The sequence below is a fragment of the Salmo salar genome, chromosome ssa05, assembly GCF_905237065.1.
Source record: "Salmo salar chromosome ssa05, Ssal_v3.1, whole genome shotgun sequence".
Taxonomy (NCBI): domain Eukaryota; kingdom Metazoa; phylum Chordata; class Actinopteri; order Salmoniformes; family Salmonidae; genus Salmo; species Salmo salar.
Genome location: NC_059446.1, coordinates 64,836,021 through 64,861,548, shown reverse-complemented (window position 1 = coordinate 64,861,548; position 25,528 = coordinate 64,836,021). Strand labels below are relative to the sequence as shown.

The following is a 25,528-nucleotide window of genomic DNA, read 5'->3' as shown; positions in this document are numbered from 1 at the left end:
ACCCTTGTTAAATTGAGCAATGTGAATTTAGTACAGTGTGAATTCCACAAATTCCAGTGGACCAAAAAGTGATGTGCTATTTCTACTGAATGTAAATAAAATGGTGGTACATTTTGCTACATTGCCAACCATGTATGCAGTTTCATAGCCTCCTTCCAGCATTTCTAACACAAGCCTACAGTGTCAGTGTGTTGTATTTGTGCCCTAAAAAGTACACCTTTCCTCTGTGTCTAATTACAAAGGTTGCTAAGGAACATTGTAAACGCTATGTAGATTACAGTGTAGCGGTGTGGTGTAACTGGGAATGCAACGCAAAGTCCATTCAGGCCAATAGGCTCAGGTTCATCCTACAGCACCATATTGCATGTCACTGCTGCCACAGGTTGGTTCTCTTGGGCCCTGTCCAGAAACAACTATCCCTACTAGGTGCAGGTGTAAATCTGAAAGAATTGGATAGGTGTTGTAGCTGCACCTTGCTACCTAATTGTCACAAGTATCTTCGTCTTCTGACGATAATGCGAAATCGTCATCGGAAAAGGTAGACCAATACGCAGCAGGTGTGCAGTTGTTCATTTTGAACATTTAATGAAATCAACACGAATACAAAAACAACAAACAAGAAAACGAACGATAAACTGACAGTCTGCAAAGCATAGGCTCAACACAGAACAATCACCCACCAATCACACACACAAACACACCCTAATATATGGGACTCTCAATCAAAGGCAGATAGACAACACCTGCCTTCAACTGAGAGTCCCAACCCCAATTAACCAAACATAGAAACACACACACTAGACTAACCATTGAATACAAACACAGACCATCAACCAAAAACCCGGAAATACTAAATCAAACACCCTTTACACAAACACACCACCCCGAACCACATAAAACAAATACCCTCTGCCACGTCCTGACCAAACTACAATAACAATTAACCTTATACTGGCCAGGACGTGACAGTACCCCCCCCTTAAAGGTGCTACCCCAGAAGCACCTTAACAAAAAATAATCCCAAGCAACACCAAAACAAAATTCCCCTTTTCTAAAGGGAGGGAAGGGAGGGTGGCTGCCGTCAACGACGGCACTGTGCTACACCCCCCCTCCCCAACCCACCTATATCTGGAGGTGGCTCTGGTTCCGGCCGTTCCAGGCTGTCGGGCCACTCTGGCATCGCCGGGGGGCAGTCGGGGCAGTCTGGCAACTCGGGACAGTCTGGGCAGTCTGGCAGCTCGGGACAGTCTGGGCAGTCTGGCAGCTCGGGACAGTCTGGGCAGTCTGGCAGCTCGGGACAGTCTGGGCAGTCTGGCAGCTCGGGACAGTCTGGGCAGTCTGGCAGCTCGGGACAGTCTGGGCAGTCTGGCAGCTCGGGACAGTCTGGGCAGTCTGGCAGCTCGGGACAGTCTGGGCAGTCTGGCAGCTCGGGACAGTCTGGCAACTGTTGACTGGCGTGGCTGGGTTGACGCACTTGTAGCCTGGTGCGTGGTGCTGGTACTGGGCTTACCAGATTATGTACACGCACCTCCAGGCTAGTGCGGGGAGCGGGAACAGGACGAGTCGGACTGGGTTGACGCACTTCCGGGTCCGCACGAGAGACAGGAGCTGGAAACCCAGGGCTATGGAGGCGCACAGTCGGTCTCGATCTTACCTCCTGCACAACCCGTCTTGGCTGGATGGAACTAGTAGCCCTGTACGAGCGGGGTGCTCGTACAGGGCAGACTGGGCTGTGCAGGGGCCTGATGGTAGCCGTGCGTAGAGCGGGAGTTGGGTAGCCTGGTCCTCGGAGGCGTACCGGCGACCAGATGCGCTGCGCAGGCATCCTCCTACCAGGCTGGATGCCCGCTCTAGCACGGCACCTGCGAGGGGCTGGAATAACGCGCACCGGACTGTGCGTGCGTATGGGTGAGATAGTGCGCTCCTCAGCGAAACATAGCGCTCTCCACCCCATACGCTCCTCCATATAACCACGGGTAGCTGGCTTCCGGCTCTTCTTACGCCTAGCCAAACTACCCGTGTGCCCCCCCAAAATTTTTTATTGGGGGTGCCTCTCGTGCTTCTCCCTCAGCGCGTACTTGGCCTCGTACCTCCGCCTCTCTGCCTTGGCTGCCTCAATTTCCCACTGCGGGCGGCGATAATCCTCAGCCTGGTGCCAAGGTCCGGCCCCGTCCAGAACTTCCTCCCAGGTCCACTTCTCCCGCCAGTCCAACTCGAATTCCCTCTGCTCCTTCTTCTGCTGCTTGGTCCTTGAGTGGTGGGTGATTCTGTCACAAGTATCTTCGTCTTCTGACGATAATGCGAAATCGTCATCAGAAAAGGTAGACCAATACGCAGCAGGTGTGCAGTTGTTCATTTTGAACATTTAATGAAATCAACACGAATACAAAAACAACAAACAAGAAAACGAACGATAAACTGACAGTCTGCAAAGCATAGGCTCAACACAGAACAATCACCCACCAATCACACACACAAACACACCCTAATATATGGGACTCTCAATCAAAGGCAGATAGACAACACCTGCCTTCAACTGAGAGTCCCAACCCCAATTAACCAAACATAGAAACACACACACTAGACTAACCATAGAATACAAACACAGACCATCAACCAAAAACCCGGAAATACTAAATCAAACACCCTTTACACAAACACACCACCCCGAACCACATAAAACAAATACCCTCTGCCACGTCCTGACCAAACTACCAAAACAATTAACCTTATACTGGCCAGGACGTGACACTAATGTAATTTTCATCATATTGCTTAGACCTATCCAATCCTTTCACAACTACTGTACGTGAGTGGCTAGGGGATGTTTCTGGACAGGGCCTCGGTTACCGTCTTGTCCGTCGGCTGCATCAACCTGGTCACTGAAGCAGCATAATGACGACCCTGTCATCTCATCCTGGTGACTGTAGCAGTGTGATGAGGACCCTGTCATCCTGCCCCTGCCACAGCATCTCCCCTTCAAAGCTGACCAGGCCTTGTTTTCTGGCCCTCAGCAGGATCCCCACCACCTTGTTGGAGATGTTCACATAGTGCTCAAACAGCTTCCCAAACTCCACCGTCACCACAGGTCTCTTCTCGCCGCCACCGTCCCCACAGCTTTCCCCGATGTCCCTGATCACCTGGCAGAGCTCCTCCACCTCCCGGCTGATGTGGACATGGGCGTCCTGGCCCCTCTGCTCTGTCAAGGAGCCCTCCAGGGGCCTCCCATAGCCATCCTGGTCCCGCTGGAGCCTCACCATAGCCCCCCGGTCGTTACTGAAGGGGTTGTGTTTCTGGTACTCCTGGTGCTCGTTGGACCATCTCTGCCAGTTCTCCTTTAACCCTTTCACTGACGTCACACACACTGTCCTGTCATCGTTAAACTCGACAGGTGCATCGTTGTTCTCCATGGTGGTGTCTCAGATGTCTTGTACATATTAAGTGATCCGTCCACTTTTAGGCATAGTTCATTTTCTGTGGGTTTAATAACATGTTTCAATGAACAGCTGTTGAGAGCACAATTACATGTCTGTGTATGGTAGCCTAGGCCTATTTCTAATTTACGAAGACAAATGAATCATCAGAAATAGCCTATTTAAACACTTAATTACACTGCATAAAGTTATGATAAACTATATTAGTTATAATGAAGTTATAATAACAGGTCATCATCCTACTAATGCTCTGATGAAGGTGAGAGTTCTTCCAGATCAGAGGTATCATACCCATAGGAGGCACAGGAGCACATGCCCCCTCAGATTTGTCCTGTAAAAAAAATATAAAGATATATATATATATATATATATACACACACAGTACCAGTCAAAAGTTTGGACACACCTACTCATTTCATGGGTTTTCCTTACTTTAAAATGTTCTACATTGTAGAATAACAGTGAAGACATCAAAGCTATTAAATAACACACATGGAATGTAGTGACAAAAAAAGTGTTAAACAAATCAAAAGATATGTTATATTTGAGATTCTTCAAAGTAGCCACCCTTTGCCTTGATGACAGCTTTGCACACACACTTCTCTCAACCAGCTTCATGAGGTAGTCACCTGGAATGCATTTCAATTAACAGGTGTGCCTTGTTAAAAGTTCATTTGTGGAATATCTTTCCTTCTTAATGTGTTTGAGCCAAACAGTTGTGTTGTGACAAGGTAGGGGTGGTATACAGAAGATAGCCCTATTTGGTAAAAGACCAAGTCCATATTATGGCAAGAACAGCTCAAATAAGCAAAGAGAAACAACAGTCCATCATTACTTTAAGAAATGAAGGTCAGTCAATCAGGAAAATTTCAAGAACTTTGAAAGATTCTTCAAGTGCAGTTGTAAAAACCATCAAAAGCTATAATGAAACTGGCTCTCATGAGGACCGCCACAGGAAAGGAAGACCCAGAGTTAACTCTGCTGCAGAGGATAAGTTCATTAGAGTTACCAGCCTCAGAAATTACAGCCCAAATAAATGCTTCACAGAGTTCAAGTAACAGACACATCTCAACATCAACTGTTCAGAGGAGACTGTGTGAATCAGGCATTCATGGTCGAATTGCTGCAACAACAAAAAAACACTACTAAAGGATACCAAGAAGAAGAAGAGACTTGCTTGGGCCAAGAAACACGAGCAATGGACATTAGACTGGTGGAAATCTGTCCTTTGGTCTGATGAGTCCAAATTAGAGATTTTTGGTTCCAACCTCTGTGTCTTTGTGAGATGCAGAGTGTAGTTCCCACTGTGAAGCATGGAGGAGATGTTGTGGGGGTGCTTTGCCGGTGACACTGTCAGTGATTTATTTAGAATTCAAGTCACACTTAACCAGCCAGCGATACACCATTCCATCAGGTTTGCACTTAGTGGGACTGTCATTTGTTTTTCAACAGGACAATGACCCAACATACACTCTAGCCTGTGTAAGGGCTATTTGACCAAGAAGCAGAGTGATGGAGTGCTGCATCAGATGACCTGGCCTTCAATCACCCAACCTCAACCCAATTGAGATGGTTTGGGATGAGTTGGACAGCAGAGTGAAAGAAAAGCAGCCAACAAGTGCTCAACATATGTGGGAACTCCTTCAAGACTGTTGGAAAAGCATTCCAGGTGAAGTTTGTTGAGAGAATGCCAAGTGTGTGCAAAGCTGTCATCAAGGCAAAGGGTGGCTACTTTGAAGAAACTCAAATATAAAATATATTTTGATTTGTTTAACACTTTTTTGGTTACTACATGATTCCATATGTGTTATTTCATAGTTGTGATGTGTTCACTATTATTCTACAATGTAGAAAATAGTTTGAAAAAATTGAAAAACCCTTTGAGTAGGTGTGTCCAAACTTTTGCCTGGTACTGTACCTCCGTGTGGCATATCAAGAAGCTGATTAAACAGCATGAACATTACACAGGGGCACCTTGTGCTGAGGACAATAAAAGGCCACTCTAAAATAGGCAGTTCTGTCACAGAACAGAATGCCACAGATGTGTCAAGTTTTGAGGGAGCATGCAATTGGCATGCTGACTGCAGGAATGTCCACCAGAGCTGTTGCCGGATAATTGAATGTTCCTTTCTCTACCATAAGTCGCCTCCGACATTGTTTTAAAGAATTTGGCAGTACGTCCAACCGGCCTCACAACCGCAGACCACGTGTAACCATGCAAGCCAAGGACCTGCACATCCGACTTCTTCACCTGCAGGATCGTCTGAGACCAGCCACCCAAACAGCTGATGAAACTATGGGTTTGCACAACTGAAGAATTTCTGCACAAACTGTCAGAAACCGTCTCAGGGAAGCTCATCTGGGTTCTCGTCATCCTCACCAGGGTCTTGACTTGACTGCAGTTCTGCGTCGTAACCGACTTCAGTGGGCAAATGCTCACCTTCGATGGCCACTGGCACGCTGGAGAAGTGTGCTCTTCACGGATGAATCCCGGTTTCAACTGTACCGTTCAGATGGCAGACAGCGTGTATGGCGTTGTGTGGGCGAGCAGGTTGCTGATGTCAACATTTTGAACAGAGTGCCTCATGGTGGCGGTGGGGTTATGGTATGGGCAGGCATAAGCTATGGACAACAAACACAATTGCATTTTATCGGTGGCAATTTGAATGCACAGAGATACCGTGACGAGATCCTGAGGCCCATTGTGCCATTCATCCACCGCCATCACCTCATGTTTCAGCATGATAATGCACGGCCCTATGATGCAAGGATCTGTACACAATTTCTGGAAGCTGAAAATGTCCCAGTTCTTCCATGGCCTGCATACTCACCAGACATATCACCCACTGAGCATGTTTGGGATGCTCCTGATTGATGTGTACGACAGCGTGTTCTAGTTCCCGCTAATATCCAGCAACTTCGCACAGCCATTGAAGGGGAGTGGGACAACATTCCACAGGCCACAATCTGCCTGATCAACTCTATGCGAAGGAGATGTGTTGCGCTGCATGAGGCAAATGGTGGTCACATCAGATACTGACTGGTTTTCTGATCCACGCCCCTACGTTTATTTTTAAGGTATCTGTGACTAGTAACTCAGTAAAATCTTTGTAATGGTTGCATGTTGCATTTATATTTTTGTTGAGTGTATATATATATATTATCAACTTTAAAATATATATATATTTTGTTGTTTCTCTGTACTAGCCACCTAACAATTTTATGAAGTTGGGTTTAGCTAGTCCAGATTGGGAACCTATCACCCAACCTCAAGTTATGAGTAGCTAGCTTGTCTATCTATCTTAGCTGGCATGCCTGCTGGCAAAGTTGGTAATCTTTTGAAAAGCTAGCAATTACTAAATGTACTGAATAAGACTCACATTCCTTTGAATCTTTTACCTAGATTTTAGTAGAGCTGCAGAGATATATATTTAGTTTCTTTAAAAAAAAGCACCAGTCAGGAGGATACAGAGAGCTCAGGGGTATGCTTAGATATGCAGTAAAATAAACATATATTTTTTTTTACATAGAATTAAGCATAATGATTATGGCTCTAGATTGCAGGAAAAAGCTGCTTCCGGTGCTTGAAAAAATGCAAAATTCGCCAACTTCTGGAATGGGACCTTACCCCCTGCCACCCTCACATACTTTGTGCCCCCTCAAATGTTTAGGGTACATGATACCCCTGTTCCAGATTGAGATATAAATTAAAAACAATTAATTCATCTCGCACAAATTAATTTCACATTACAAGAAATATAGGAATGCAAAGTGAGCACACATCTGTAAACTGAAAGTGACATACATACGGTAAGGTGACAAGTGTCACTGCTACAATGTCAAAATCGATGTACTGCTTATTCCGAGATTTTCTTACTCTGTCCGTGTCGACCCGTTATGAATAGCTGACATTGGTCCTGAAATTTGATTTTAGGTACCTTACACTTCTTGTCACGAACACTGATATAGCCTGAGGATCATGTGTCTGTTAGCAACATTGTATCCATGCCATGGAACTTTACATTGGAACAGTGAAAAACACTGATGGGCATCCAAAGTAGCCAATGACAATGTGGTGATGATGCAAGTGGCTAAATGTTGATCCAATCGTTGAGGACGTGTCACGTGCCCTGTCAGTGAGCGATGTTACGAAGTAAAGCGGCTTACCCTTGATATGTTTAGTTGGTTGATCATTAGCTCCCTCTACAGTAAAATTATGCACCCTCATTTATGAAGCAGTTATGTAGCAGCTATACAGAATAATAAGCACACAATGATTTGGACGTTAATGAAAAAACTAAAACTAAAACATACACATTTTAATTTTTCTTTGCCAAAATACATGCATTTAATGCACAATCATTGCTGGTAAAGTGGTATTCATTTTGAAACAGACAGGAACCACTATTTGCGGGGACGCAGTTTTAAGCCGGATGTATTTTGCGTGGGAACTTGAACATGGCGATCCACTGTAGCAGAATATGCCTACAATATTTGATACATCTGGCCCACGACAATGTTGACTTCAGGCTACCGGTATGCATATAAATGTCGTACCTCTCTGTCAAACTGTAAATGTTGTGTTATTTCTCTCTATCTCTAAAGATGTTGGTGTCTCATTACGGAATTTCTCCCCGTACATTAGCTTGCTAAGCTAGTAACGTTACCATCTACAAGCTGTCATGTTTGAATTCTTCAGAAATGTTCTGATTTTATTTATTGTCCATCGTAACATTACAGGAGATTAGGTCGCTGCTGTCCCTCAGGGGCAAACCGTTTGATCCAGGTGAAAACTTTAAAGAAAAGGTAAAATACGTTAGTGTCTATATGTATTATTAGCCTGATAGCTATACCAATGAAGGGAGGAGTTGGCCATTATCAGGTGTCCATGCATAGGCTACTCAAATCCTAAAATCATCTGTCATGTTTCTCCCCAGTCTCCATTCTGGCGCCTGAATGGCTTGTCAGAGGAAGATGTCAACAGCATCATGGCCAGAACTGTTTGTGCAAAGTAAGTGAGACAGAACAACAATGGAGTTGCAATGAAAAGAGCTAGAGGGGTACTGCAGCATTGCTCATCAGCCCTTCTCTTCTGAGGTGATTCTCAACTTGAATGTCACAGTAAATTGTAATGCCCTTTTTTATGGTTATTTGTTTATCACCTAGGTCTGCATTTGAGCTGTGGGGTCATGGCAGAACGCACAGTGAACTCAGGAACTCACTCTTGAAATATCCAACAGAAAACATGGTTTGTGAGAAATTACATTACATCTAAATAGAGGGCAAACCAATCATGTGGAGTATCTAATGTGTGTAACTTTACCGCTCCCAACAGTCACCCTTCCTACAGAAAGACTCAACATACAAAATCAACGTCTACACTTTCAACAAGACTCTAGAGTTCGAAGATAGAATTAAGAAGATAGATGTGAGTATGATACACTTGACTTGCTCCCAGTAATTTGTATTTAAGATTGAGCCCAAAAAAGTCAACTTACTCGATCTTTTTTGCTGCCCTATTGTGTTAAAGGCAGGCACTGATAAGCAGTATGCACCATGACACCTGGACAAGTTACCCTGTGGTCTTCCTCCCCAAGGCAATGGAATATCTCTCCTTCGAGGGAAGGGTCAATCTAAGGAACCCTAAACACATCTTCTGTCTGTTGGAGGACTATGGAACTGACCCTAACGACATCCCAGACGAGCCCCTCTACATCTACTTTGGGAGATGGGTGAGTCAGTGTGCTGTGTGCTCCTTCATTTCTGTGTCAATATACAAATGAGTAATTACTATAACTCATGAATGTTATTTACCACAGTGGTTGTTAACCTTCTTTGGTTGACAATCACATTTTGATCTGCCTGAATTATTCCCTCTTGTGAAACTTATCATGAGGCCTATGTCCTTTTGAGTCTTCCCAAGTCCCCTGTGTATAAGCCAGGTACCAGGTTGAGAAGCACTGTTTAATTTAATGATAAAGATAAGCCTATATTTGATCTTGTCTTATCAACTGTATGTTCCTTAGATTGCAGATGGCCAGCGTGAGTTGATTCGCTCTCACAGTGTGAAGAACAGGCACTTCATAGGTAACACCAGTATGGACGCTGGGTTGTCTTTTATCATGGCCAACCACGCCAGGGTCAAAGCTCACGACCTAGTCTACGACCCCTTCGTTGGGACTGGTAAGAGAAAAGTTACTTTTGGTCTTTGAACTGACACTTGCAGAAATACACTGCATCTTAGCTGAACCCAAGGCTAGTCTGTGCTTATTGTGTTTTCTCTCTCTCTCAGGTAGCCTCCTGGTTGCATGCTCTCATTTTGGTGCCTATGTCTGTGGAACAGATATTGATTACAACACCATCCATGGGATAGGTAATATCCTAGAAATGGCCTTGTTTACTTTTTCTTATTTTGGAACCCAGAGCTAAATATCTTGTGCTTTGGCAAGCGAGTTAATCCATTTATATGATGAACGTTATGTTGGTTATGCTCTTTCTATCATCTTTTAAAATAGTTATTTTTTTCTGTGCTCATTTTCACGCTCGAGTCCAATTGCATTGTCCTATAAGCCTAACACTTGATATGTGATATGATTACAACTAGGACCAGTATCTCAATATTTCTTTCCATGGCAAAAAATTAAGAAATAGATCAAACTCTACTGATCCTTTTACACCTGCTGTGTGTAAAATATTGTGTGCTCTAGCTTGGAAAATAAATAAATGTGAATCTTGATGACAACATAATGTCTTCAACATTCGAGCTGTTTTCCTAAAGAAGTTAAATCCGCTTAGTGTTTTGTTTCCTTGCCACAATACTAACGGTTATCGCGATACTGGTATCATCCCGGCCCTAATTACAACCAAGTGCATTTCTATATAATAGTATTTTGGTTTGTTTTTCAGGAAAAGCGAGTCGGAAGAACCAGAAGTGGAGGGGTCCAGATGAGAACATCAGAGCCAACCTGCGTCAGTACGGCTCAGAGAAGCTGTATGTGGACGTCCTTGTGTCTGACGCCTCCAAGCCTATCTGGAGGGACGGAGTGCTCTTTGATACCATCATCACTGACCGTACGTTCTTATCCTAGAGCTCTGTGTGTTCTCTGTAGGGTCCTCCATCCAGGAATGTCTCCTGTACAGTCATGCACGAGTAAAACGTCTTATTCTGTTGAAGTCCATATTCTTTGTGATTTGTTCAGATTTAAATCTTTTCAAATCTCTTATCTTTCATTTTTGTTTGTGTTTGTTTAATTCTCAGCCCCCTATGGGATTCGGGAGTCAACCAGGAGAACAGGCTCTCAGAAGGAATGTGTAAACAGTGTGAAGCCATCTGAAGACTAGTACGTCTTCATCTTCCTCTTGAATTTCAGTGTTGTTTATAGTGCTTTGTATATTTGCTCAGTTTTGAAAAAGACGGCCTGTAAAACTTGCAAGCAAGCCATAGATACGCTAGAGATATAAAGTTCTCTCAGATGATGTTAAATCAGTGTGTAAATGCATCTTCACTGCAGTAACAGACTCTTTGTTCATCTTTCATCCAGCGTTGGAGACAGCCATGTCCCCGTTTCCATGGCCTACCACCTGAGTGACATCTTCACTGACCTGTTAAACTTCTCAGCTCACCACCTGGTCATCGGGGGGCGGCTAGTCTACTGGCTACCAATCTACAGGCCAGAGTGAGTATGGCTGTGTTTGTTTATTTGTCAGGGACCATTCACAACAACACCAGTATTTCACCAGAGTTCTCTACATATACGTACATGGTTAATAACCGTCTGTCTGCCCTGGATACAGCACTTCCTGTTAAAGCTCTATAGTCTGAATTGGTCAAATATTCACATCGGGTGTTGTTGAATCTACTGTATCGTCATGGTGTTTAGATGGGTTTGAGCTCACAGATGTATTGTCTACACAGTCTCCCTCTTCTATGTGTAAACCAAATAGCACTGTCATCAACTGTTGTGATGTCGAATAGATACAAACAGCATTTGATAAGACCTTATTGCACACAGGGTCAACCTCACCAGTCAGCTGTTTTTCCTGCTGATACATGCTGTTATCTTTTCCCCTTTACCCTGGTAGACCACTAGAGGGCAACAGTCACACTGGTGATTTAGTCTACACCCTGATGAAGTGTTGCTACTGTACCAGATCTGCTTAACGAAGCATTCTAGTTTAGATACAGGCTTTTCTCTCTGCACCTCTTCCCCCCTCAGAAGCATCATATTCTCTGTCAGGACCAGGTGTTTATTCCCATCAGTACATCTCATTCTCTGTCCCATAAAGTCTTCAGGCCTGGGGTTAGTGGTGTTCTGGTCAGTGTGCAGGTGTCCTGAGGTATATTGGGTGTATTGTTCCATACAGCTGGTTTACTGTGTGGACCACAGACAGGATACAGGCCCCTGGGACTCCTGGCCACTGATTACAGGGCAGGGTCTGAGCATCAGGAAGATGAGACCAGACCACGCACCACAGCCCTGTGATGTTTCTATTACACCTCCCGCTCACCTCCAGCAGTTCCTCCTGACTGTCTGTGACACACACACTGGAGTTCCCCACACTGACTGGCTGAGACGGGGAAAGGAGAGAGGGCTATAGCCTTTAGCACTAGTGGTTGAGAGAGAGAGAGTCTGTGCCTCTGTCTGACTGACTGTGTGCCTGTGCTCTGCTCCTCACTCCGGGTGTGTAACTACCTAGCAGTTCCTGACCCTATCTCATTCAGGGCAGAGTGCCAAAATAAACCCATGAGGCCAGGCATGCTGATTGGCTGACACTGACCAAACACAGCCTGTCTCCAGGTCCTGATCTGTGGGCTCCACACTGGGGATTGGGAGGCTGTCTGGGGGTTATTGGGTTTCTGTCACCCTGCTACGGTGACGGGAAGGAAAGGCCGTGTGCACCCAGGCCGGGTTGGGCTGGAGGTCCTGACAGTATCAGTCAGGAGTCATGACCTCCAGAAAGTCAGGACTGGGTCAGAACAAAAATACCTCTGTGTTGGGCCTGAACTCTGACCCTTCCACTCATCTCCACATTTACTGAGCAAAGAAGAAGCGGGGTCTTAGAGAAAGAAAATATATGGAGAGAAAAGCGAAAGAATGCAGTCTGCCACTGTGTAACCAGAGAGGTTATGAACAAGAGAATTAGGGGATGCTAATAAGACAAGGCATGTGGGTTATTGGTAGAGTTGGGAATTTGTTTGAGAGAGAATGTTATTGCACAAAGTTGGTTAGTAACACTGTTGAAACATTAATAGATGTCTTAGCTGGTTAGATTTAGGTGGTCCTGAGAGAGCGAGATACACTACACCACTAGATGTCGCCATTCACCAATGACTGTTACTGCGGTGGACCTTTGAGATGGACCATTTAGTCACCCTGTTCTAAGGGGACAGGACTGTGTAGCAACATGCTTGTTTGTAAACACTGGAGTCACAAAGTGGGGTTGCAGTGCAGCTGCTGTAGGAAAAAACGATTTGCTGTGTTGTGTTACTGTTGTGTTGTTTTGGGCTGGGGTAGTACCAGACGCAGGCCAATTCGAGGTCCCCTAACACTGGTCACAGGCCTGGGCAATGAGGTCCCCCAAGCCGGCCAATTAAAACATTTCTGCCATCGTCATGATGAGCACCGCCTTGCCCTGTGCCTCAGCTGCCTTTCAGTGTTTCAATTCACTCTGTGGCTTCTCAAGCTCATTAGTCTTTTTCTTGCGCTCTCTCTCTCTCTCTCTCTCCCCCCGTGATGCTGTGTTTAAGTTTGAACTAGTTCAAGACTTTTCCAGCCTCGGTGTGGTCTGTTGCCATTTCCTCTCTGCTGCAGCGCCTTGGCAGGAACCAGACCCATTATCTCTGAGGCTAAAGCATAGAGATAGATAGAGGACTCATCTTTATATCTGTGCTATTATAGTGTCTGTGACAGCATGGGCAGCACCACTGAGGCTACAACCCATAGGAATCCCCACCGAGTTGACTACTTTAAAATGGCTGAAGCATGGTTGAAGCCCTCAATGGCGCTGCCAATGCTAAGATGGCCTTTTGGTCACTAGAGGTTTCTATCATTCTCTATGGGTTAAAGTCATAAGTCAGACGGCGCTAATGAAGCAGAGTGCAAAGCTAACAGGAAGCTGATGGGGTTTGAACCCCCATGGTTGGTTTAAGGGGTTATCGACTTCCTTTTGTCTACAACACTCGTATTCATTCCTTTACACTTGTGTGTACAAGGTAGTTGTTGTGGAATTGGTAGATTACTTGTTAGATATTACTGCATGGTCGGAACTAGAAGCACAAGCATTTCGCTACACTTGCATTAACACCTGCTAACCATGTGTATGTGACAAATAAATTTGATTTGATTCCTGCTGCTGCCTTACTGAGAGACAGATCCTTGTGCTTAATGCCGGTGTCTATCTGACCTACAGTATACCATTAGGGCTCTACAGTGCGACCATTTTACTTGCATATGCGCCTAAATATTTTGCTGTACGACCTGACATTTTTTATTTGGAGCACCAAAAAATGTACAGATAATTATTGCAAGGATTACTTCACTGTGCGGCAGCCCCTGAATGGCATGGAGAATACACTGAGTGCAGATTCATGCCCGTCACCCTTGCACTATTGCTACAAAGAAAACGGCTTGTTACATCAAATATATTTCATTGTGCTCCTAAATTTCTTTGTGTGCTCCTACGTTTTTCAACTTAGGCGCACACATGCTCCTTAGAGCCCTGACCAGGAAATAAAGGCTATTGGGCTTAAATGGCCTCTAACTTGACCCCCAGTCTGCATATCACATGATGTTGGTGGCACCTTAATTGGGGAGGACAGGCTCATGGTAATGGCTGGAGCGGAATCATTTGAATCGTATCAAACACATGGTTTACATTGACTCTGTGCTGGTGTCCCCTGTGTATAGCCTCGCTATTGTTATTTTACCGCTGCTCTTTAATTATTTGCTACATTTATTTTTGGGAGGGTATTTTTTTTTTAACTGCAATGTTGGTTAAGGGTTTGTAAGTAAGCATTTCACTGTAAGGTCTATCTATACCTGTTGTATTCGGGACATGTGACAAATACACTTTGATTTGATGCCATTCCATTCGTTCCTGGCATTATTATGAGCCGTTCTCCCCTCAGCAGCCTCCTGTGCTGCTTATTTAGCATCTGCACAGAGGTTTCAAGTCTATATTTGTCTGAGGATGGAAAAGACTGTATTGAAAGTGAAGGCCCAGCCCCACCCATCTTTAAATGAAACGGCCAATGTGGAAGGTCCAGCTACCCAGTAATAAGAGGTGATTGGCAGGTAGAATTAACACCCGCTTTGGTTGCGGTGCTCACCGAAGCGCACACACACACACACACACACACACACACACACACACACACCACATTAGAGGCCTGTATTCCACAGTGGCCATAGCAACCCAGGAGACAAACAGTAAGGTGAAAATCTGGCCCAGCGTCAGTGTGGTGCTGGTAGGAGAAAGTGCTACATATGCAAACAAACACTCTCTCGTAATCTACATGTACTCATAATAATGGCTACACTGCAGTCGTCCATTTAGTTAGTTGCTTACAGTTAGAATTACAGCTCCTGATCCTAATCTCTCCGAAGCAGCTCTTCTGTAAGCACTAGTGAGAATCTCACAACATTAGGAACCAGCCATGTCCTTGGTTCTCCCGTTTCATGTCAATTCTATTCATAATAATGTGATGAATAGATGTGCCTATAGAATACAGGCCTCTCGTGTGTGTGTGTGTGTGTGTGTGTCAGCACTGTGACCAAAGCGAGGCGTTGTGGACTTTTTAGAGATTCGTCACTCCACTCCGTCCTATAAATTGAACACGGTCATCATTATGATCAGATGGGTTTCACTTACGTCCTTCACCCTGTTAAGTGCATAGAAATAAACTAAACCAACTCTACCACCCATAAAGGGTTAACTAAGGTATTGTGTTGGTTATTAACCCTTTATGTGCGGTAGACCAACACAATACCTTAGTTAACCCTTTATGGGTGGTAGACTGACATTACACTATACCTTAGTTATTAACCCTTTATGTGCAGTAGACTAAGGTATAGTGTAATGTCAGTCCACCACCCATAAAGGGTTAGCGAAGGTATAGTGTAATGTCAGTCTACCACCCATAAAGGGTTAACTAAGGTATAGTGCATGGCCTTAGCACTTATTTATAAAATGATTAAAGTCCCCTTGATATGGAGTTTCCTCTGGTTTTCATAAACTTGTTTTTCATTCCCCGCACCACTCACACCCAGCAGCATCCACTCGTCACACACAAAATAAGAATTCACTTCAATAAAACATTGCTCTACTGATTAACATCAGTAAGCTGACCAGACTATCATATCATATGGAGCAGTATGTCCTTACTCTACTGAGGCTTTGCTTCCCGTTGCTTTCTCAGTTGCCCTGATATCCTGATGCCAAGGGCACATCTTATCTTTAACCAAACACCAGATGTGCTCTGGAAGGAGATGCTACAAGCAATTTAGGTCAGAGGCATTGGGCTGTGATGTGAGGTTTTTTATTTATTTTTAAACCTACTTTTTTGCTGCTTGCTTGAGTGATTTGAGATGTCAGGGAGTTCAGTGCTATCATGGCTACATTACTGTGTTGCCTTGAATTCCTTTTTGGCTTTAGGGACTATGAAGAGACCTTTTATTTGCATGCCTTGTGGAATATGAATGTCTGTCAGAGCTGTATAGTTAGCTGATTCAATAGACAGTTTGTCTGCGTCACTTTTAGTTTTTCCCCCCCCAATCTCCCCAGCAAATAGGGGGTGTCCTACGGATCTCCAGGAGACATTGACACAACCTCCAGACCTTCCGGAATGTCCTAAGGACTGATTTTAGTTTGAGCCAGGAAAGGTCCACATGCGTTTTGTTGACGTTGGAACATTGCTGATCAGCTGTAGCTTTATTATGTCTTTCTTTTTAGCACGTGAACACATTACCAGGCAGTAGTCAAGGTAAAACTACATCCTGTAGGACTTGTTTGGTCAGTTGTGGTGTTAAGAATGCTGAGCTTCTCCTTATCAAAGACAGGCCTTTCACCATCTTGACAACAATTGAATTAATATGCCTTGACAATGTCTATCTGGCCCACAGTATACCATGCAATTAAAGGTAGGTGGGCTAGACTACTGCACCTCAGCCTATAGTGCTTAAATGGCCTCTAACCTGACCCCCAATCTGCCTGCCTATGGAACATCTGCACAGAGGTTTCAACTCTGTATTTGTCTGAGAAGATGGAAAAAGCTGTATTGATAGGCCCCACCCATCTTTAAATGAAACTGCCCATGTGGAAGGTCCAGCTGCCCAGTAATAAGATGTGATTGGCAGGTAGAATGAACGCCTCGCTTTGGTCACGGTGCTGACGAACACACACACTAGAGGCCTGTAATCTACAGGCACTTGCATTCAGTAGCATCTATTAATCGCATCATTATTATGAGTAGTATTGACGTCAAACGGGAGAACCAAGAACACGGGTGGTTCCTAATTTTGTGAGATGCTCGCTAGTGTTTACAGAACAACTGGTTCTGAGAGGTTAGGATGAGGAGCTGCAGTTGTAGCAGTAAGCAACTGTATCAAAATGGATGACTGTAGAGGAGCCATTTGAGTACATGTTGCATGGATTGCTAAGGCATAAGAATTTGAAAGTGTGTGTTCTTATTTTTAATTGATGTAGTTCTGTACCTGTCAATTTAATGTTACGTATTATGTAATTTTATGTAGTTCTGTCCTTCAGCTGCAATGGTCTATTAATGTCATGTTTCATGGACCCCAGGAAGAGTAGCTACAGCTTTCACCCTAGCTAATGGGGATCCTAATAAATACAGTACCATGCCCTGGACAGCTTTAGTTGTGGTGCTTGGCCGATATGCGCGTGAACACACACACACACACACACACACAGAGCGCTCCTGACAAGGCTACGTTTCCCCGATATCTTAAATCTAATCTAGTTCACCTTTTTCACCGTGGCTTTTGTCCACTTCAGTCAGATCATGACATGGTCAGTAAAGGCCTGGAGCTGGGAGAGAACTGGCCTCTGGAGCTGGGAGAGAACTGGCCTCTGGAGCTGGGAGAGAACTGGCCTCTGGAGCTGGGAGAGAACTGTCCTCTGGAGCTGGGAGAGAACTGGCCTCTGGAGCTGGGAGAGAACTGGCCTCTGGAGCTGGGAGAGAACTGGCCTCTGGAGCTGGGAGAGAACTGGCCTCTGGAGCTGGGAGAGAACTGGCCTCTGGAGCTGGGAGAGAACTGGCCTCTGGAGCTGGGAGAGAACTGGCCTCTGGAGCTGGGAGAGAACTGGCCTCTGGAGCTGGGAGAGAACTGGCCTCTGGAGCTGGGAGAGAACTGGCGTCTGGAGCTGGGAGAGAACTGGCGTCTGGAGCTGGGAGAGAACTGGCCTCTGGAGCTGGGAGAGAACTGGCCTCTGGAGCTGGGAGAGAACTGGCCTCTGGAGCTGGGAGAGAACTGGCCTCTGGAGCTGGGAGAGAACTGGCCTAGAGTTGGGAGCGGGAAAGAGGATAGAGGGAGTGAGGAGAGAGAGCTGATCTGGGTTGAGTTTAACAGAGAGAGAGCTGACCTGGCCTGGATGTAGTGTAATTTTGAGGGGATTACATGCAGGCTAAGGCTGGTCTACTCTGCAGGTGAGTGTATGGTGAGGTGCAGATATTGCAGTTTGGAGGATGATTTGGACCCATCAACCCTTTAGACATTGGTTCATGCTTTACAGTACAAGGCCAGCTGTTTGAGAATGTCCTCAACCATAATGATTCACCAGTTGTGTGTGTGTGTGTGTGTGTAGGTACTGTGAAGAGATGGTGCCCCTGAACGCCTGTCTCAGACTGGTCAGTAACTGTGAACAGACCCTTTCCAGCCACACCTCCAGACGTCTCATCACCATGGAGAAGATCAAGGAACCTGAGGTGGGTGTCTGTCTGTCTGTCTGTCTGTCCTTCCTTTTGTGTCTGTCTGTCTGTCTGTCTGTCTGTCCTTCCTTCTGTATGTGTCTGTCTGTCTGTCTGTCCTTCCTTTTGTATCTGTCTGTCTGTCTGTCTGTCTGTCTGTCTGTCTGTCTGTCTGTCTGTCTGTCTGTCTGTCTGTCTGTCTGTCTGTCTGTCTGTCTGTCCTTCCTTTTGTATGTGTCTGTCTGTCTGTCTGTTTGTATGTGTCTGTCTGTCTGTCCTTCCTTTTGTATGTGTCTATGTGTCTGTCTGTCTGTCCTTCCTTTTGTATGTGTCTGTCTGTCTGTCCTTCCTTTTGTATGTGTCTGTCTGTCTGTCCTTCCTTTTGTATGTGTCTGTCTGTCTGTCTGTCCTTCCTTTTGTATGTGTCTGTCTGTCTGTCCTTCCTTTTGTATGTGTCTATGTGTCTGTCTGTCTGTCCTTCCTTTTGTATGTGTCTGTCTGTCTGTCCTTCCTTTTGTATGTGTCTGTCTGTCTGTCCTTCCTTTTGTATGTGTCTGTCTGTCTGTCCTTCCTTTTGTATGTGTCTGTCTGTCTGTCCTTCCTTCTGTATGTGTCTGTCTGTCTGTCCTTCCTTCTGTATGTGTCTGTCTGTCTGTCCTGTCTGTCTGTCTGTCCTTCCGTCTGTCTGTCTGTCTGTCCTTCTGTCTGTCTGTGTGTGTATTATATATATATATATATATATATATATATATATATATATATATATATATATATATATATATATATACTGCTCAAAAAAATAAAGGGAACACTAAAATAACGCATCCTAGATCTGAATGAATGAAATAATCTTATTAACTACTTTTATCTTTACATAGTTGAATGTGCTGACAACAAAATCACGCAAAAATAATCAATGGAAATCCAATTTATCAACCCATGGAGGTCTGGATTTGGAGTCATACTCAAAATTAAAGTGGAAAACCACACTACAGGCTGATCCAACTTTGATGTAATGTCCTTAAAACAAGTCAAAATGAGGCTTAGTAGTGTGTGTGGCCTCCACGTGCCTGTATGACCTCCCTACAATGCCTGGGCATGCTCCTGATGAGGTGGCGGATGGTCTCCTGAGGGATCTCCTCCCAGACCTGGACTAAAGCATCCGCCAACTCCTGGACAGTCTGTGGTGCACCGTGGCGTTGGTGGATGGAGCGAGACATGATGTCCCAGATGTGCTCAATTGGATTCAGGTCTGGGGAACAGGCGGGCCAGTCCATAGCATCAATGCCTTCCTCTTGCAGGAACTGCTGACACACTCCAGCCACATGAGGTCTAGCATTGTCTTGCATTAGGAGGAACCCAGGGCCAACCGCACCAGCATATGGTCTCACAAGGGGTCTGAGGATCTCATCTCGGTACCTAATGGCAGTCAGGCTACCTCTGGCGAGCACATGGAGGGCTGTGCGGCCCCCCAAAGAAATGCCACCCCACACCATGACTGACCCACCGCCAAACCGGTCATGCTGGAGGATGTTGCAGGCAGCAGAACGTTCTCCACGGCGTCTCCAGACTGTCACGTCTGTCACATGTGCTCAGTGTGAACCTGCTTTCATCTGTGAAGAGCACAGGGCGCCAGTGGCGAATTTGCCAATCTTGGTGTTCTCTGGCAAGTGCCAAACGTCCTGCACAGTGTTGGGCTGTAAGCACAACCCCCACCTGTGGACGTCAGGCCCTCATACCACCCTCATGGAGCCTGTTTCTGACCGTTTGAGCAGACACATGCACGTTTGTGGCCTGCTGGAGGTCATTTTGCAGGGCTCTGGCAGGGCTCCTCCTTGCACAAAGGCGGAGGTAGCGGTCCTGCTGCTGGGTTGTTGCCCTCCTACGGCCTCCTCCACGTCTCCTGATGTACTGGCCTGTCTCCTGGTAGCGCCTCCATGCTCTAGACACTACGCTGACAGACAAAGCAAACCTTCTTGCCACAGCTTGCATTGATGTGCCATCCTGGATGAGCTGCACTACCTGAGCCACTTGTGTGGGTTGTAGACTCCGTCTCATGCTACCACTAGAGTGAAAGCACCGCCAGCATTCAAAAGTGACCAAAACATCAGCCAGGAAGCATAGGAACTGAGAAGTGGTCTGTGGTCCCCACCTGCAGAACCACTCCTTTATTGGGGGTGTCTTGCTAATTGCCTATAATTTCCACCTGTTGTCTATTCCATTTGCACAACAGCATGTGAAATTTTTTGTCAATTAGTGTTGCTTCCTAAGTGGACAGTTTGATTTCACAGAAGTGTGATTGACTTGGAGTTACATTGTGTTGTTTAAGTGTTCCCTTTATTTTTTTGAGCTATATGTATGTATGTATGTATGTATGTATGTATGTATGTATGTATGTATGTATGTATGTATGTATGTATGTATGTGTGTAATATATATATATATATATATATATATATATGTATGTATGTATGTATGTATGTGTGTATATATGTGTGTGTGTGTGTATATATGTATATATATATGTGTGTGTGTATGCTTTTCCTTTTGTACTTGTCTACCCTGTGTGACTGTGCTGTTACGAGCGTGTGTATGCGTTTGAGTAGAACGTCACCCATTTCGAAAAGGGAGATGGATCCCTTTGTGAATATGATTGCAACACCATATAATTGTAGGTTTTCATGTTGCTGTGATGTGCTTACTATGAATTACATACATGTATCCGTGCGTGCCACTGAATATGTTTGTGCCGTGTTTGTATGTACAAGCATGCACATGTGTACTATGAGTGTTGTCGGTGTGTGTTCTTTAAACATACACACGCACAATACAACACAGTTAAAGGGGATGTCGATGGTGCTTCCCTCAAGGTCTGCCATAAACCTCAGCATCTGGCTATGATTGGCTTTTTTATATACAGCACTTAAATGACTTAATCACACATTTTATGGAAAATAATCCATCTTTGGATTTGACAACCTCTTCACTTCAAAACACAATTGTTCCCATAAAGGCAAGCCCTGTGTGAATCACCGCATGCGCACACACACACACACACACACACACACACACACACAGACACAGAAGACACACACACACTGGCATCTGTCTCTGACTCCCAGAGCCCCAAACCTGGAACATATATCTCAAAGCATGCTACTATATATAGATAAATAGTTCATACCCCTTGACTTACTGCACATTTTGTTGTGTTACAGCCTGAATTCAAAATGGATTAAATCGAAGAAAAATAATCTCAATTGTCTACAGAAATATCTAATTTACATACAGTACCAGTCAAAGGTTTGGACACAGCTACTCATTCTAGGGGTTTTCTTTATTTTTACTATTTTCTACATTGTAGAATAATAGTGAAGACATCAACACTATGAAATAACACACATGGAATCATGTAACTGAAAGTGTTAAATAAATCAATGTATTTTATATTTGAGATTCCTCAAAGTAGCTACCTTTTGCCTTGATGACAGCTTTGCACACTCTTGGCATTCTCTCAACCAGCTTCATGAGGTAGTCACCTGGAATGCATTTCAATTAACAGGTGTGCCTTGTTAATTTGTGGAATTTCTTTCCTTCTTAATGCGTTTGAGCAAATCAATTGGGTTGTGACAAGGTAGGGGTGGTATACAGAAGATAGCGCTATCTGGTAACATACCAAGTCCATATTATCGCAAGAACAGCTCAAATAAGCAAAGAGAAACGAGAGTCCATCATTACTTTAAGACATGAAGGTCAGTCAACCCGGAACATTTGAAGAACTTTGAAAGTTTCTTCAAATGCAGTCGCAAAAACCATCAAGCGCTATGATGAAACTGGTGAGGACCGCCACAGGAAAGGAAGACCCAGAGTTACCTCTGCTGCAGAGGATAAGTTCATTAGTTACCAGCCCAAATAAATGCTTCACAGGGTTCAAGTAACAGACACATCAACTATTCAGAGACTGCGTCAATCAGGCCTTCATGGTCGAATTGTTATGAAGAAACCACTACTAAAGTGCAATAACAAGAAGATAGTTGCTTGGGCCAAGAAACATGAGCGATGGACATTAGACCGGTGGAAATCTGTCTTGGTCTGATGAGTCCAAATTAGACATTTTTGGTTCCAACCACTGCATCTTTGTGAGATGCTGAGTAGGTGAACGGATAATCTCCGCAAGTGTGGTTCCCACCGTGAAGCATGGAGGTGTGATGGTTTGCGTGTGCTTTGCTGGTGACACTGTCAGTGATTTATTTAGAATTCATGGCACACTTAACCAGCATGGCTACCACAGAATTCTGCAGCGATACACCATCCCATCTGTTTTGGGCTTAGTTCCACTATCATTTGTTTTTCAACAGGACAATGACCCAACGCACCTCCAGGCTGTGTAAGGGCTATTTTACCAAGAAGCAGAGTGATGGAGTGCTGCATCAGATGACCTGGCCTCCACAATCACCCGACCTCAACCCGATGGTCAGAGTGACCATCGGGTTCTTGGTTACCTCCCTGACCAAGGCCCTTCTCACTCGATTGCTCAGTTTGGCCGGGCGGCCAGCTCTAGGAAGAGTCTTGGTGGTTCTAAACTTCCATTTAAGAATGATGGAGGCCACTGTGTTCTTTGGGGGCTTTCAATGCTGCAGAAATGTTTTGGTACCCTTCCCCAGATCTGTGCCTCGACACAATCCTGTTACGGACAATTCCTTCGACCTCAGGGCTTGGTTTTTGCTCTGACATGCACTATCAACTGTGGGACCTTATATAGATGTGTGTGCCTTTCCAAATCATGTCCAATCAATTGAATTTACCACAGGCGGACTCCAATCAAGTTGTAGAAACATCTCAAGGATGATCAATGGAAACCGGATGCACCTGAGCTTAATTTCGAGTCTCATAGCAAAGGGTCTGAACACGCGTGTATAAGGTATTTCTGTAAATTTGCAAACATTTTAAAAACCTGTTTTTGCTTTGCCATTACGGGGTATTGTGTGTAGATTGCTGAGGACATTTTAATTTTTTATATATATATTTTTTTAATAATCAATTTTAGAATAAAGCTGTAACGTAACAAAATGTGGAAAAAATCAAGGCGTCTGAATACTTTCCGAAGGCACTGTACGTATACACCGGAACAATTTACACAAGATGTGCTAAGAGTATGTACAGCAGTAAATATATTAGTGAGCTGTGAATAATCCAGTATTTAAATAAATATGTTGTGTGTATAAATAGAGTAACTAAATACAAAGTACAGTAGTAGAATTATTAGAATGAGCTATGATGGTAATAGAGTATTTAAATACTCGGTGTGAAATGGGAAGTGTCCAGTGGTTCAATGTCTCTATGACATGAGACAGCTCTGTGTGTGTGTGTGTGTGTGTGTGTGTGTGTGTGTGTGTGTGTGTGTGAGAGAGAGTTTGCCGTGTCAGTTTGTGTGAATTGAACTGCTTCCATTCAGAAGTGATGGTTGTGTTTTTAACTCCTACCACGGAGCACTTTGAAGTTAGTTGCTGTGCTTTTCTATTCTGTGTTGAATGTTTTGGTGTATGGTCGTGTTGGAAAATTGTTCAGATTTGGGACAGGTGTTTGAACTCTAGGCCTATCAAGGACTACCGGGTAGAAAAGAACCTGGAAAACTTTGACCCTCTGGTTATTGAATAGCCCTGCTCTATGGCACCTAAGGAAGTGTTAGGAGCTTCATATCTGGGATTGCTCTTTAAGCTCTTGGATGTGGTGGCGACTGAGGGAAACCATCTCTAGGTCCAGGACAGGTTGCCTGGCAGTGGTAACCAGGGCCAACAGAGCGAGGTGGCGTTGATGAATGGCAGGCCAACTGTGGAGTCATCTCTTCTAGCACTCTGGATCCGACGGCACCTCGTTACTCCTCATCCCTCACGCTCCATCCAACTGTCCGTCCGCCCCGACACTTTCTTGCCTGCTGGCCTTCCAAACACTGCCTAACAACCTGGCTAAAGCGCCAACCAGGAAAATATGAGGAACATAACACTCTACTAACATTTATTATTGTTACACTGAGCTTGTGATGGCAAGGAGGAATTTTTATCCTGTGGTTGTTTGGTTAGTTTAATGGGATACCTGGCAGAGGTCTGATATCATCTGGTTTCTTTCTTCCTTCGCCTGTGTTCAAAGGCATTTTTATGACGCTAAATTTGTTTACTTAACCGATGTTGTAGGTGAATTGGTTCCACTTTGTGAAGGCAAACCCTCACACTTTTCTCGCAAATTTAAGAGGTATAATTGTACCAAGAACTTTCTGTCGTTGGTATATGGGGCTGAATTGTCTTTTCTCTCTCTATAGGAGACAGATGTGCTGGCCCACCTGTCAGACCCTCACTTTAGCCCGTACCAAGGCCACAACGCCTTCAGGGAAAAGTACTTCAGCGGCATCAGCAAGAGGACATTGACAGGAAAGGAGGAGACCAACAAGATGGCCGCCAACGGTGGGGAGTGATGTAAGGATCACAGGATGGCCCAATTCCAAATGGACCCCTAAGCCAGTATGCAATTGTGGAGAGAATTTGACCAGTGCAATCAATGTGGTAATAACTCCACCTTGCTGTTTGATAGGCTAGGTGGAAGTTTCACCATATTGCATATACAAATCGAATCCTCACAGATCTGCACAAGTGCATTAGGTGAAGGTTCTAGGGGTCCATTTAGGATTGAGCCGATACCTGCTTATGGTTTACAATGGACTCCATGGTGACATAGGGCTCCCTGTTTTAAATCAAATTTTTTATTCAAATATGTTTTTTATTGTTTGATGTTTATTGCCCTTTGTGTAATAATGAATGTGAATTGTGAATGAATAAACACCATTTTAAAATATTTATTTATTGGATGCAGGAGATTTTAGGGGCTCTCAATTTTCTACATCTTTCTGTGTTATGTTTTGTCTTATCCCAGCAAGCACATTATCAGATTTGATTCAAGAGGGCCCTAAGTGTCCAGAGAACTGTTTAAGGGCTTTACTTTCAGGCAGCTGTATCCATGTACCAGAGGGCATTTAGATAAGTTTGACAGTATCCCTGCAAGATTCTAGACGAGACAAGGGAGAAACTTGTTTCTCACGAGTCGTTTCTCAAGCTTAAAATATCCGGACATTATAAGAAACGAACGGTTCCTTATTGTAAAGACACTCAGAATA

The 25,528-nt window shown here is 44.5% G+C and overlaps 2 protein-coding genes across 5 annotated transcripts; one reads left to right on the top strand and one right to left on the bottom strand.

Moving 5' to 3' along the window:
* Nucleotides 1-2,577: 2,577 nt before the first annotated feature.
* On the bottom strand, nt 2,578-7,462 carry LOC106605541 (actin-binding Rho-activating protein-like). 3 transcript variants are annotated; one of them, XM_014201315.2, is made up of 2 exons: nt 7,240-7,462; nt 2,578-3,474 (listed from the first exon to the last, which is right to left on the bottom strand). In XM_014201315.2, exon 2 carries the CDS (start codon nt 3,408-3,410, stop codon nt 2,913-2,915), a length of 498 nt encoding a protein of 165 aa, XP_014056790.2. In that variant the 5' UTR covers nt 3,411-3,474; nt 7,240-7,462; the 3' UTR covers nt 2,578-2,912. The 3 variants fall into 3 exon arrangements, with proteins under 3 accessions (XP_014056790.2, XP_014056791.2, XP_014056789.2); XM_014201316.2 differs by having other exon boundaries at nt 7,312-7,462; XM_014201314.2 differs by having other exon boundaries at nt 2,580-3,474; nt 7,244-7,462.
* Nucleotides 7,463-7,810: 348 nt separating this feature from the next.
* Nucleotides 7,811-25,209, top strand: LOC106605537 (tRNA (guanine(10)-N2)-methyltransferase homolog). 2 transcript variants are annotated; one of them, XM_014201309.2, is made up of 13 exons: nt 7,811-7,970; nt 8,175-8,240; nt 8,372-8,445; nt 8,601-8,682; nt 8,770-8,862; nt 9,032-9,166; nt 9,461-9,617; nt 9,727-9,807; nt 10,341-10,505; nt 10,693-10,774; nt 10,976-11,110; nt 18,261-18,381; nt 24,680-25,209. In XM_014201309.2, exons 1-13 carry the CDS (start codon nt 7,893-7,895, stop codon nt 24,830-24,832), a joined length of 1,422 nt encoding a protein of 473 aa, XP_014056784.2. In that variant the 5' UTR covers nt 7,811-7,892; the 3' UTR covers nt 24,833-25,209. The 2 variants fall into 2 exon arrangements, with proteins under 2 accessions (XP_014056784.2, XP_045574567.1); XM_045718611.1 differs by lacking the exons at nt 7,811-7,970; nt 8,175-8,240 and having other exon boundaries at nt 8,965-9,166.
* Nucleotides 25,210-25,528: the final 319 nt, after the last annotated feature.